The 15,321-nt window shown below is 41.3% G+C and overlaps 1 protein-coding gene across 3 annotated transcripts in view; it reads left to right on the forward strand.

Moving 5' to 3' along the window:
* Positions 1-15,321, forward strand: part of LOC126271975 (lysozyme-like) — a 230,364-nt gene that overhangs the window by 203,397 nt on the left and 11,646 nt on the right. For 2 of the 3 annotated variants that reach the window (XM_049974437.1, XM_049974439.1), the window contains exon 2: positions 5,288-5,451. In XM_049974437.1, coding sequence (XP_049830394.1) covers positions 5,319-5,451 — 133 coding nt within the window. In that variant the 5' untranslated portion in view covers positions 5,288-5,318. Of the gene's footprint in view, positions 1-1,994; positions 2,082-5,287; positions 5,452-15,321 lie in introns of those variants that run through there. The other variant, XM_049974436.1, reaches the window with a different exon arrangement.

A 15,321-nucleotide genomic window follows, 5' to 3' on the forward strand; every position in this document is an offset into this window, starting at 1 on the left:
TTCTGCCTTACACTCTAGGTATAAATGCATGCACACATCTGGAAAAAAGATTGAAGGTTGATGTACGTTTATTTTCATATATTTTATAATTTTGCTGTATTTTGTCTACAGTGTGCAATAAAGTAATTATTTACTTCTATGGTAAAGTATGTTTCATACAAGTTCCTGTTCACATACACATTACGTTAGATGATATTCCAAGAATATTGTGAATATGATAAAGATTTCCGTAACGCCGGAAAGCAAACGTCGTGAGTTTTTGTTGTGCTTAAGAAAGTTGGTAGATAGAAAGTATGGTGAATTACGTCTGTTTTGTATGAGTATTACAACGTAACTGATTCAATTTTTGGCAGTTTCAAGAACCATGACTCCAATTTCTTTGTTGCTTTACGTAAATTTTGAATGAAGTATGCTTTCACATTAGAAAATATGGATTACTGACAGAAAGACCAGTAATTTACAGTGAGCAGATAGTTACTTGTTTCAAGTTACAGCTTCTTATTATTGTGGGTGTCCTTTGTACGTAAAGTAACAAGTGAAAATTAGTCTGTGAAATAATCTTCATATTCTTTTACACATGGGTAGTCATTTTGCAGAGTTTGGATCTGTATATTCAGCAGATACAACTTTAAAAACACACTATGTACTGAAAAATTTCTAAAAGACTAATACTTTTTAAAAAAAATATACAACTTTCTACCCCAACATGAAGAACGTCAATGCATAATCATTCCCTTTAAGATGACACTGCCTTCGTGTCAATCGTTTTTACCTAATTCATTTACATAGTAAGACAGGAAAACAGGATTCTTCGTTATCTGTAGAATTTGGTCACTACAATTTTTTGCAGACACAATGTATTCTTGAAGTTGAAATGGTCGTTAAACAACTGATTATGTTACAGGTGTCACTGAACACTGGCTCAATTGTCGAAACCACTAATGTAAATAAACACATCTGACAAAAACCCAGACGGACATTGTTACCACTTTTCCATTTCTGAAATGGAGATTTTAGCCACAGCAAAAATAAAATAATGATCGAAACTTTTATGCTTGTTTTCATCTAGTGAGAAACATTTGACACACTTCTGTACTATTATTATTGTCCATTTCATTAATAGTATCTATTACAATTTGCAGAGTGTGACACGGTGTGAGGTTTCAGCATTTTAGGTGGCTTGTGAAACGTAATTGTTTCCAAAGATAAAAAAATTGGCCAAATGTAAGTAGGAGTATATCATCCATCCTAGAACTCGAGAATCTCAACGACTTTTGCCTGTTTACGGTACTGATACGGCCGACATATCGGTCCCAGGAATTCCAAGAACTTATCGAAATCTCTACAGTAATTCCTCGGACAAGCCCGAACATACAAGGAGCGAACAGGGCACATTTGTTTATATATATGTAAATATAGAATATGTCTTTTGATTGAATTGACTTAGAAGTTTAAAACTTTTGCACTGACAAGGGAGCATAAACCTTAGTATGTGACATGAATTTGAACGTGGTATGTCTAGCTGTTCCCGAGAAAAAGGGTTCTTAGCAGTAGGACAGAAAGACGGACAACGAAGCGATCCCACATGGGTTCCGTTTTTTCAGATTGAGGCACAAAACATTACAAGTGAATAACAAGGAGAAATGTAGTAAAATAGATTTAAAAGAACAACAGCAAGTCAATGTTATAGCTTCCTACTTGCGTTTGTCCATTTTGCCTTTGTCAGATTTTGGACCGTTCACTTTTCTGCGCTGTTGTGACAGAATTAAATATTATTTTTCGCACCGGCATCAATGTTACTTCAGTTGCTTGGGTGCCTACTATGCCATTACTAGACTCTTGTGGCGCATTTAATCACGTAGTCGATCTTTGTGATATGGCCGTACTTTGTCTGTTAATTGATTCTGGCAGTTTCCGCTGCACTATCAAGGTACAGCGATATCTCTCGTATCAACAGAGATATTTTTCCAATCACGTCCCGAACATTCGTTTCTACTGACCACTTGCAGTCAGTCGCGTATAGGACTGGCCCATTGTCCTTGCTTGCAAAGCACTCTGTCGTTGAAAGCCTGTTTCGCTCCGTAAGTACACTATATTGAACCGAAATTGCTATGTTTAAGCGAGACCTAACTTTTCGATGAAGATAATGAAATTTCGCACACCGTTTATCGGTGTTGTGTTTACATGTTAATATCTGATGTGGTTTTGTTAGCCCGGTCGAATATCGGCTGTCGCGTCGTCGGTTGCTTTGCGTAAATGGTCTGCGGAGGTAATTTTTTTCCGGTTCCTGCCTCAGCATAGTGGCTGTTTCTTTTCTATTAAACATCGGAGGCAGAAAACTTCATAGGTTGTCTAATATTTATTTCTCGTTCAGTTAAGAAGAGTCACTCTGTCCAGAAGACCCACAATTTTTTAAAAACTAGACTTAACGTGACAACCCAAGCATGTTCTAAAGACGGTTGTGCGTTTGTATGGGATTATGGAAGAGGAAATATGGCACCTTGAAACGCATTTCTAGAGACTGGAGTGTTTCTATAACTAGTCACAAGCAGTATTGGGAAATCTGATTGCGAAAACTGATTTTGGGAGCCTCTTGGAGATCTACCGGTAGTTATAGAGAACGACGTGAGGCACTTTACATTCGTGTTCGATTATTTTGTGGTCCCATGTCGGTTTTGGACTATGAATGTAGTTTATCTCCCTGATCTGTGTGAGCGAGAAGGTGATTGCACTTGGGAGGACGGTGGTTTTAATCCCAGTCCAGCCAAAGAGATTAGGGTTTTCTGTTTTTTCTCTCACTCGATATACGCAAAGATCGGGATGGTTTCTTTGATGAGAAGTGGCTGATTCCTTACACTTCTGTCCCCAGTTAGAGCTTGTGCTCGGTTCTCTAATGACATCATCGTTGACGGGATGTCAACTCCTCTTATTTTAGAAAGGTATTTAGAGGTGTGTAATAAGTTTGTGTGCTACTTGTTGGCATTAAATTTATTCATGAAGCGGACTGTGATGTTTCACACACATGTTTTGAACCAGAGGTGCTGTGGAAATTGATAGATTGCTTCTGTTACGTACAAGAATGACAGAAATGATGCGGGTCGGTCCTGGTCAGTAAGCGGGTGTTTTGGCTTAGCGACTTTCAAAGCCGACAAAAGTATGACCATGGGTAAAGGTTTAAATTTGGCTCTTGGTTCGGATTTCACTTTAAGATGTATGTCCATTTCCAACAAATGTTATGTACTACTTGAAAAGAAAATATAGGCATCATAGTACAGTTTTATTCAGTCACTGGATTGGTTTGCTTATTTTTATAATGAAAAAGTTATATTCCTACATATTTGGTTACATCTGGTACTAAGAAGCAATGACATGCTGCCCGCAAAATGGAATATACAAAGCGTCATTCGTTTGTGTTGTTTTTACGGAAAGCATGTACTAGATTCATCTTCAAGAGCTTACAAAACAGACATTTCGCCCAGAACTCCGGGGATCATCTTCAGTCTGCCTCTGTCAACGGAAATTGAAATAAAGTAGTTGACAGTGTCGTCGTGGAAGAAACTCTAAAGAAACTTTCCTAGACCAAAGCAGCTAAGCTCAAAAATGCTTATCTTCCATCATGAATTTTTAAGATCTCATCCGTGGATTTGTGTACTAGAACTCTCAGCTGATTATAGCTTCAGAAACAGAACTAAACCATGTAGTTTCAATAAATTACATGATAGCGAGGTGAAGCATCCTTCCAGACTTAAGACAGAGTGCAGAACCATAAAAAAATCTGTTCTTTCCTATAACTGCTCTGAAGTGTGACTAGCCGCCGAATTCACAGCTGTGCACTTATTGCAGATCGCTAGTATGCGTTTGCTTTTAAAAACCAGTGGTCATGTTAAAAACTGATGGAACACGTGAACGTATGTCTCGATAATCAAAACATCTCGGTCTTCAGATTACAAAAAGATACACTTCAGAGTTTACTTTGCAAATCTGTTTCCGTGACTTGGAGGAGGAAAAAAGGGGGGTTGCCAATTGTCCGGCAGGAAGTAGCCAGATATATCCGGCTTTTTACTGTCGCGTTTGGACAATTATACAGAAGTTCGCTATGTCCTAGTTTTGTTCAGCCCTTTATCGATGAAGTATAAAATACAAGGCTCGTTTTGAGCTAATCACGAAAGCGCGAGAAATCAATGTGATGAATGAGGTATGTCGAATGTCTTTGTTTTTCTTCGTAGGTCGAAAGAGCCTAAAATAAATGTCACGACAATGCTACGCGCAGAGAGATTGAGGCAAAGTAGAACGTACTGATCTGCAGATGCCAATGAGTCTAATGAAAACAACCGCCACTGACTATCTTGTCATTTTCTGCCCAAGAAGAGTAAAAAATAATTTCATTTAAAGAACTTTTACTTCAAAATAGTCTCTTCTTAGGAAGAAGACTAAGCACTTAATTGCTATCATTTTTGGGAAATTATAGACTTTTTCTTCTCGTTTATGCAGCTTTAAGGCTGATCTCGCAAAAAAACTGATTATTAATAAACGATTGACAATACGTAGCAGGCTGTATTTCTACGTTAAATAGGTAGTCTGGCTTTTAGAGCAAAATGTCTGGCTAAATATAGCTCAGCCCTGTTTTCCAATTTTTGTACCTGGCAACCCTATTTGAAATGCGACGTCTTTATTTTGTTGAAAATTGATATGGTGGAACAGCGGGTGTATAAAAATGTCGGTTAATTCTTATGAAGAAGTAAAATCAGGAACTGCGCTTTTTATTTATGGTTATTAAGTAAAACTAGTGTCGTCTCGGCTTTCGAACCGACAGTTTCGTCAGGCGGTTCTCAAGTCGAAATTAATTTCTTTCGTAAGTCGTGAAATACGAACTTCTTGCAAATCAGCTTACAGTAGTGTAAAAATACGGACGGCTTTTGGTGTAACTCTCTCATGGCTATCTTCCAGTGTTGGTTACGTTGTTTTCATTCAGTGCTAGGCCTGGTTACAGTAAATTAACACTTTTTAGTACGTCTCTTGCTGCAGGGTACGACAACCAGAAGGAACTTTCGCCGCGACGAAAAACACGTCCAGCGTAATGTAATTTTAAACGTGAACAGCTGTCTAAAGAACTTGTATGTTCTAAACAGCTAACGGCGCTGTTACTAACAATGACTGATCCCTGTTCTTAATTTGTCAGATTTAAGGTGTAATAGATATTACTACTTTCTACCTAAGCATTGTATGCTGTTACATTTAGCACGCTGTCCTTGTGAGTTAACTGCCCACAATACATTTTTTTCTGCAGACTGGTAAACGGCCGAGCACTGCTAGCAGAGATGAGGAGCTTGTACTGCAGCCTGCTGGCGCTCATGACGCTGACGTCTTGTGCCCGGGCGGTCGTCTTCACGAGGTGCGAGCTGTACCACGAGCTGCTGCAGAGGGACTTCCCCGAGGACCAGCTGCCAGACTGTGAGTCTCATCCCATGTGGGAAATGGGATTGTAACGATTCCAGTACTGTAGTTCAATTCGGCAAATGTTTGGGTTAGCGACGATCCTGCTCCTCAGAACTTCGTGATAGGCAGATCTGGAAAGAGTAAAGAGGCGGAGGAATAAGCACACTTTCCAAATGTACTCCACAATATGGCATGTTTTGCGGTGCTTTTTTTGTCGATGGTTCCAGTTCTCAATGACAGTCCTGTGCTGTATGCAACCGATTCCGCAAAGTAGTTTACTGTCGACGGTCAAGAAACAGTTCCCATTAAACAGCCATTAGTCGTCTTTCTTTTAAGTGAAACCAGTATGTCGAAACAATCAAATGGAAAGTCTTTACAATCGATTTTAGTTGTTTATGTTGACTGAATTATTCATTCTTCACATTTCAAATCAAACGAGTCTGTAGTCTGCCTGTCTGTAGGTTCCGTCGGCTAGTCTGAGAGATGTTCAGGCTGTTGCCCCACACTCGCCTGGGCGAATGCTCGGCTCGTTTACCATTCAAAGTCAACTAAAGAATCGTAATTATTTCTGCGAAAAATACACTACTGGCCACTAAAATTGCTACACCAAGAGGAAATGCAGATGATAAACGAGTATTCATTCGACAAATACATTACACTAGGACTGACATGTTATTTTATTTTCACGCATTTTGGGTGCATAGATCCTGAGAAATCAGTACCCAGAACAACCACCTCTGGCCGTAATAACGGCCTTGATACGCCTGGCGATTGAGTCAAACAGAGCTTGGATAGCGTGTACAGGTACAGCTGCCCATGCAGCACGATACCACAGTTCATAAAGTGTAGTGACTGGCGTATTGTGACGAGCCAGTTGCTCGGCCACCATTGACCAGACGTTTTCAATTGGTAACAGATCTGGACCTGCAACACGCGGTCGTGCATTATCCTGCTGAAATGTAGGGTTTCGCAGGAATCGAATGAAAGGTAGAGCCACGGGTCGTAACACAACTGAAATGTAACGTCCGCTGTTCAAAGTGCCGTCAATGCGAACAAGAGGTGACAGTCGTGTAACCAATGGCACCCCATACAATCACACCGGATGATACGCCAGTATGACGATGACGAACACAAGCTTCCAATGTGCGTTCACCGCGATGTCGCCAAACACGGATGCGACCATCATGATGCTGTAAACAGAACTTGGATCCGTCCGAAGAAATGACGTTTTGCCAATCGTGCACCCAGGTTCGTCATTGAGTAAAACATCGCAGGCGCTCCTGTCTGTGATGCAGCGTCAAGGCTAACCGCTGCCATGGTCTCCGAGCTGATAGTCCATGCTGCTGCAAACGTCGAACTGTTCGTGCAGATGGTTGTCTTGCAAACGTCCCCATCTGTTGAGCCAGGGATCGAGACGTGGCTGCACGATCCGTTACAGCCATGCGGATAAGATGCCTGTCATCTCGACTGCTAGTGATAAGAGGCCGTTGGGATCCAGCATGGCGTTCCGAATTACACTCCTGAACCCACCGATTCCATATTCTGCTGTCATTGTATCTCGACCAACGCGAGCAGCAGTGTCGCCAGACGATAAATCGCAATCGCGATAGGCTACAATCCGACCTTTGTCAAAGTCGGAAACGTGATGAGACGCATTTCTCCTCCTTAGACGAGGAAACACAACAACGTTTCACCAGGCAACGCCGGTGAACTGCTGTTTGTGTATGAGAAATCGGTTGGAAACTTTCCTCATGTCAGTACGTTGAATGTGTCACCACCGGCGACAACCTCGTGTGAATGCTCTGAAAAGCTGATCATTTGCATATCACAACATCTTCTTGCTCTCGGTTACATTTCGCGACTGTAGCACGTCATCTTCGTGGTGTAGCCATTTTAATGGCCAGTAGTGTAAAATTGTCTTGTATGCTTTCTGTTGGTCACTTCAGCATTTACTGAAAGAGAATTACTAGTGATTTGTGCAAACTAGCGGGAAGAGGTAGACGTGCCACCAAATACATTGAAATTAAAAAGTAATGTTTACAAGCATGTCTGGATGAAGACGTTGGCGGAAATTACTTCGACCTAAGTACCCTGAATGCGAGTAACTTGGCTTCAGCTATGGTGAGTACAAATGGTTAAGGCGACCTCACCCGATAAGCGGCGAATCGGGGTCTGAGTTGCCCGGCACAAATTTTGATGTCACCAATAGGTTGTACGTCAATACCTAACACACCTGAAGCGAATTCATTCGTATTCAGCGAATTTACTTCCAACTAAAAAAATCAGTTAATTTATATAAAAATCTACAGTGTAGCTAAAGCTGTTAAACTTCAAAAACCTTAAAATTGTGTTTAATACTAGTACAAAAGTCATATACTAAGGTTTTGGAAATATACTTTTTATTAACCTCTTTGAAACAAGACGTAATTTGATTAAAAAAATACCAATATGGCCCATTTACAAGTGCTGAGCAGGAGAAGCCACACTGATTTGTCTCAAGCGCCTGCAGATTTCTTCCATTGTTTCAGTCGCTTGAAAATACGTTGACTTAGGAAAATGGTTTGTTTTTAAAACCAGTAGGACTGTCCCATAATTAATGCTATGACCTCACAGCATTTACCGAAGATGAAAAGTTAGTTACCCCTACGTGACCATACCATCTTGACAAAAGATGCTCCTCACATCATTAAGAATCTGTTTGTCGTGGAGGATGCTGCTGTTCCTCGATTTTAAATTGTACCCTTAGGTTGTGAAAAGGTTCGTCGAATCGGTGAACCAATTGGTAATGAACGAATCTTCATGTTGCAGACCTGTGCTTCCATCAAGTGGAAAATACTTAAGAGCAATAACGCAAAAGCAACTAGAATGATGATGCTTCAATTTGAGTATCCCTTCGTTAAGGGACGTCAGTTTCAGACAGTGCATGTCTGCATTAGCTCCATCTGCTGCTCAAAACATTGTGTGTTTTCCGTTAGACCGCAGAGGAACTTAGTACCCTGAGATCTAACGAGGAAAATAACAGTATGCGTAAAAATTCCTCTTATATTCTAAATTGCAGGACAAATATTTTGTAGTTTGTTTTTTGGCTAAGTAATATTACTAAGTTTTTATTAGATTGCCCTCTAGTTTCTCTCAGATCATTACAAATTGTGCCATTGTTTTTAACTAATTTCTTGATGAGTTAGGTACTTGTAATTTTAAACATAGCTCAGAACCGTGCAACAACCGATCATTAACTCCATGTAATCCCTGTACCCGACAACCATTTGAACCTGCTTTCTGTACTCAAGGATTGATGTTTATTTTTTACCCCCCACACTTCCTTCCATTACCGTACTGACGAGTCCTCGATGCGTCTTTCATCCTTTCAACCGATCCCTTATTTTAGGCAAAGTTGGGCAATAACTTAGTTTTACCCAATTACTCAAAATTCTCCTGACAACCTGCCAAGGAGGTGACCCTGAGGAGGTGACGTTGAGCACCTGGCCATATCGGGACACGGGAAACATGGCCGACATAGCAGCCTAGGAAGCATCCACGACGGTGGTGTCCGTGAGTGTTCTCCTCCGTTTCACACCATCTCGTTTTGTCAGCCACATCATGCGTTAGTAGGAGACTGAATAGTTCCAGGTGACAGAAACAAAACTGGTCGTTCAAATCGACAACACAGGCACGTGCACTTCGTCAGCCTCATAGCTGGAAGGAGATTCTGCTTACCAGGCTGAGCTCGCCCTTCAACACGTTGCTTCCTCCTCTGGCAGGAGGATCCACCACTCTGTGAAGTTTGTGGTGTCCCACTTTCAGTTCCACATATTTTGGCAAAATGTGTCCTATATAATACGAGGACAGCCCTCCATATCTTTGGAGATCTTACCTCCGTCAGCGGCGATACTGACTCCAGTGTTACAAGAGCGGTGAAACTTCGTGAACTGTCAGGCCTTATCCCTAAATTGGTCGGGAAGGGAGGCAGACTTCAGTGCATTGTAAACTTCTCCGCATCTGGGCACATACTTCGTCCCCACCCATGACGCTGACATGCCGACTTTTCGTCAAGGCACTGAAAAATCAGAGAGGTCAGAGCCCACATAGAGGCAGACCGACAATCTTTCTTTCCACGAACGAGACTGGAATAGAAGGGAGAACCCATAGAGTCACTCAAAGTACCCTCCGCCACACACCGCCAGGTGGCTTGCGGAGTATGGATGTAGATGTAGATGATTATGACTTGAGGTGAGGTGTCATCTAAATCTACATCCATACTCCGCAAGCCACCTGGCGGTGTGTGGCGGAGGGTACTTGCCTCTATGGGTTCTCCCTTCTATTCCAGTCTCGTATTGTTCGAGGAAAGAAAGATTGTCGGTATGCCTCTATGTGGGCTCTGATCTCTCTGATTTTATCCTCACGGTCTCTTCGCGAGGTATACGAAGGAGGGAGCAATATACTGCTTGACTCCTCGGTGAAGGTATGCTCTCGAAACAACAAAAGCCCGTACCGAGCTACTGAGTCTCTCTTGCAGAGTCTTCCACTGGAGTTTATCATCTCTGTAACGCTTTCGCGATTACAAAATGATCCTGTAACGAAGACCGCTGCTCTCCGTTGGATCTTCTCTCTTCTGTCAACCCTATCTGGTACGGATCCCACACCGATGAGCAGTATTCAAGCAGTGGGTGAACAAGTGTACTGTAACCTACTTCCTTTGTTTTCGGATTGCATTTCCTTTGGATTCTTCTAATGAATTTCTCTGGCATCTGCTTTACCGACATTAATTTTATATGATAATACCATTTTAAATCACTCCTAATCATCATCGAAATTCCCCCATTAGTAACTAAATCTAGCCACCTAATCTTCATTATTCTGTAACACCCAGCTTCAAAAACTATTTCCTTCTTGTCTGACCTGTTTATTGTCTATAGTTTACTTTCGTACAAGGCTATAATCCAGAACGAGGAGCATTCAGTAAGTAATGCAACACATTTTTCTCGGCCGATTTCGGCTGACAAAACTGGAATTTGAGACACTCGTGGAACATGCCCGCTTCAGCCCCTATAGCTTTATGAAGTTCAGATAGGTGGTGGTGCTATATGTAGCCTTCAAAATGGAGCCTGTAGCGGAGGTGCGTTCAAAGCAGAGTGGTCGTGGAGTTTCTCTGGCGGAAAACCAGAGCATCGTAGATATTGATAGGCCCTTGTGGAATTTGTACCTAGACCTAGCAGTGAACAAAAGCACGGTGAGTCGTTGAACGATGCATCTATTATCGCAAACCTGACAGATTTCTTGAGCGCACGTCCGCCGCACGCAGCTGTGACTCCCACAATGTTGGAACGTGCAGACACTTTCAGTCGAGGTCGTAGACGGATCACAAACACCTCGCAGCCCAACTGTACAAGTCTACGCACCTCAGAGCAGCTCGCTAAACGTCATTGAACTGTTCCTCATCCACCCTACAGCTCGGTTCTTGTTATGAAGGAGGCATAGGTAAATTCTTTCCACTAACAGCATCAGAGTTTTGGATGAGAATCGGGGCTCCTTACCTGCCCATGGTGTTTTGTACAGGGACGTTAAAGCAATACCTGACAAATACCTCATTTGAAGGAGGGGACTGGAGGACTTGAAATCCAATTTCCCCATAAATAAAGTGTACTCTGTCAAACGGAATCCAAAGCACTGAAAGACCTGAGTCGAAACAAAGCCCCGGGAGTAAACAACATTCCATTAGAAATACTGACGACCTTGGGAGAGCCAGTCCTGAAAAAACTCTACCATCTGGTGAGCAAGATGTATGAGACAGGCGAAATACCCTCAGACTTCAAGAAGAATATAATAATTCCAATCCCAAAGAAAGCAGGTGTTGACAGATGTGAAAATGGCCGAACTATCAGTTTAATAAGTCACAGCTGCAAAATACTAACGCGAATTCTTTACAGACGCATGGAAAAACTGGTAGAAGCCGACCTCGGGGAAGATCAGTGTGGATTCGGTAGAAATGTTGCACCACGTGAAGCAACAATGACCTTAGGACTTATCTTAGAAGAAAGATTAAGGAAAGGCAAACCTACGTTCCTAGCATTTGTAGACTTAAAGAAAGTTTTTGACAATGTTGACTGGAATAATCTTTCAAATCCTAAAGGTGGCAGTGATAAAATACAGCGAAAGGCTATTTACAATTTGTACATAAACCAGATGGTAGTCATGGGCCGACGGTCATGAAAGGGAGGTAGTGGCTGGGAAGGGAGTGAGACAGGGTTGTAGCCTCTCCCCGATGCTATTCAATCTGTATATTGAGCAAGCAGTAAAGGAAACAAAAGAAAAATTCGGAGTAGGTATTAAAATCCGTGGAGAAGAAATAAAACTTTGAGGTTCGCCGATGACATTGTAATTCTGTCAGAGACAGCAAAGAATTAGGAAGAGCAGTTGAACGAAACGTACAGTGTCTTGAAAGGAGGGTATTAGATAAACATCAACAAAAGCAAAACGAGGATAATGGACTGCAGTCGAATTAAGTCGGGTGATGCTGATGGAATTAGATTAGGAAATGAGACCCTTAAAGTAGTAAAAGAGTTTTGCTATTTGGGGAGCAAAATAACTGATGATGGTGGACGTAGAGAGGATATAAAATGTACTCTGGCAATGGCAAGGAAAGCGTTTCTGAAGAAGAGAAATTTGTTAACATCGAGTATAGATTTAAGTGTCAGGAAGTCGTTTCCGAAAGTATTTGTATGGAGTTTAGCCATATATGGTCGTGAAGCATGGACAATAGATAGTTTGTACAAGAAGAGAATAGATGCTTTCGAAATGTGGTGGTACAGAAGAATGCTGAAGATTAGATGGGTAGATCACACAGCTAATTAGGAGGTAATGAACAGAATTGTGGAGAAGAGGAGTTTGTGGCACAACTTGACAAGAAGAAGGAACCTGTTGGTAGGACATATTCTGAGGCATCAAGGGATCACCAATTTAGTACTCAAGGGCAGCGTGGAGGGTAAAAATAGTAGGGGGAAACCGAATACACTAAGCAGATTCAGATGGATGCACGTTGCAGTACGTACTGGGAGATGAAGCTTGCACAGGATAGGGTAGCATGGGAGCTGCATCAAACCAGTCTCAGGATTGAAGACCACAACAACTGTCAAACGGCAGGCACAGAGGTGTCCAAATCAGAGTTTTGAATCGCTATTGCAAAAGCTTCACTTGCAGTAATACTAGGATGAAAATTGACGCAATAACATATTTTGCAGAAAATTACAAAAACCTACCTTTAATCACAACCCTTCGTGAGCTGAAAATTCAAAGAGCATTTAGTGACGAACTGATTTTCAGGTTATTTACTTTAGTTTTATCTGGTTCTCGAGTAATAATTTGTTTGGTAAAGTTTCACATTTATCCTAACAGCTAAATTATTACCTTTTGCATGTGCCCTGAAACTGATTTACAACTACTAGTTTTCTCCTTTATGTAACTTGTTAGCAGTTTTACGGAGACAATGAAATTTAGTGGCTAATCGAATTTTCAACACTTATTAGATTCATGGATATTTCTTAAGTGGCTGGCAAGATGAGTTATTTTATCCACATTCGTTAGGTGACCTATAGTGACAGATTTCGGCCTATCCGTTATGCAGAAACAGTTCTTCCTTGTATATTGATACAAGCGATATCGGTACGTTTTTTCGCATCACAAAGACAGTCGGATTATTTGAACAAGTTAGAGGGAAACTCGTAAACGGAAGAGACCTACCATTCTGTCTCTGCTTGCCAGTGTTCTCCATACACTCCCTTCCTCACGGATTCTACAGAGAACGTCAATATGCCTTACCTTATCAATGCACCTAATTTTCAAAGTTTTGTTGTACCACGTCTCTAACACTTACATTCTCTTCTGTATTTTCCACAGTCCCACTAACATACAATGCTGTACCCGATTCGTACGTTCTCAGAAATGTGTTCCTCAAATTAAGGCCTATGTTTCATACTAGACTTCTCTTGGCCAGGAATGCCCTTTTTGCCAGTGCCAGTCCGCTTATTATGTCTTCCTTCCTCCGTCCGTCATGTGTTATTTTGCTGCCTTTCTTGACTTCGTCTACTTCCTGATCACCAACTCTGATGTTAAATTTCTCGTTCTCATTTCTGCTACTTCTCATTACTTTAGTCTTTCTTAGATTTACTCTCAATCCAAATTCTGTACCAATTCGAATATTCATTTCATTCAATTGATCCTGCAATTCTTCACTTTCACCGAGGATAGCAATGTCATTAGCGAATCTTATCATCGATATCCTTTCACCCTGAATTTTAAACCCACACTTGAATCTTTCTCCTATTTTTCACCGCTTCTTCGATGCATAGACTGAACAGTAGGGGCGAAAGACTACATCTGTCTTACACCCTTCTTATCCTCAGCATTTCGTTCTTGGTCCCTCGCTCTAACTGTTCCCTCTTGGTTCTTGTACACTGCCCGTGTTTCGCTATAGCTTATCCTTTCTTTTCTCGCGATTCAGAACATCTTGTATGACTTTACATTGTCGAACGTTTGTTCCAGGTCGTAAAAGCGTATGAACGTGTCCTGATTTTTCTTCAGTCTTGCTTCCATTCTCAGCCGCAACGTCAGACCCACCTCTTTGGTGCCTGGTAAAGCCAAATTGATCATATAACGGACCTTATATTTTCTTTTCCATTCTTCTATTTATTATCTTTTCTGCAACTTGGGAGCATGAGCTGTTAAGGTGATTGTGCGATAATTTTCACACTTGTCGGCTCTTGTCATCTCGGAATTGTGTGGATGAGTTTCCCGAAAGTCGGATGGTATATCGCCAGTCTTACATTCTACATACCAACGTGAATTGTTTTCTTGCCACTTCCCCCAGTGATTTTAAAAATTACGATGAGTATCGTCCATCCCTTCTTCCTTGTCGTAGCTCCTCCAAACCTCTTTAAAATTCTAATACTGGATCCCCTGTCTCGGCTCTATCGACATCTGTTTCTTTTATCACGTCGACAAATCGTCGTCCTCATGGAAGCAATGTCCTCTTTCCATCCATCCGTTCTCTCCTTTGTATTTAACAGTGGAATTACCATAGCACTCTTAATGTTATCACCTTTGCTGTAATTCTGAGTTCCCTATACGCTGAGTCAGTCCTTCTAACACTCACTTCTTTCCCTATTAATTCACATTTTTCTTGGAACCTTGTAGCCTTAGCTTCCCTGCACTTCTTATGCCATTCCTCAGCGACTTGTATTTCCGTGGCCCTGAATTTCTCTCAACATTTTTGTACTTCCATCTTTCGTTGATCAACATAAGTATTTCTTCTGTTATCCATGGTTTCTTCCTAGTTCCTATGATTTTCTTTCAGACGTCTGTGACTACCCTTTTTAGAGATGTCCATTCCTTTTTAACTGAATATCCTGCTGCGGTATTATCACAGTATCTATAGCCTCAGAACTTCTAGCGTGTATCTTCTTTCCTTAGCGTTTCCGTATTCCACTTCTTTGCACAATTCCCGACTAGTCTCTTAAACGTCAGCCTAATCATCATTACTAAATTGTGATCTGAAGTTGTATGAGGCCGTGGGTACACCTTACAATCCTTTATCTGATTTATAAATATCTGCCTGACCATTCTAACTGAAATCTTCCAATAGCTTTTGGCCTTTCCAAAGTGAACCACCTCTTCTTATGGTCCTTGAACAAGGTATTAGCTTGCAGAAGCTGAAATTTATTACAGAACTATTATTTCTTTTCTCCCACATTCCTAATACCAATCCTACATTCCCCCTTAACCCTTTCTTCTCCTTCCGCTGCGACTGCATTCCATTCACCCATGACTAATAGGTTATCTCCCTTTACATACTGTATTACCCATTCAATCCCTCTCTCTGTCTCTCTGTCT

Source organism: Schistocerca gregaria, chromosome 5 (genome assembly GCF_023897955.1).
Source record: "Schistocerca gregaria isolate iqSchGreg1 chromosome 5, iqSchGreg1.2, whole genome shotgun sequence".
Classification (NCBI taxonomy): domain Eukaryota; kingdom Metazoa; phylum Arthropoda; class Insecta; order Orthoptera; family Acrididae; genus Schistocerca; species Schistocerca gregaria.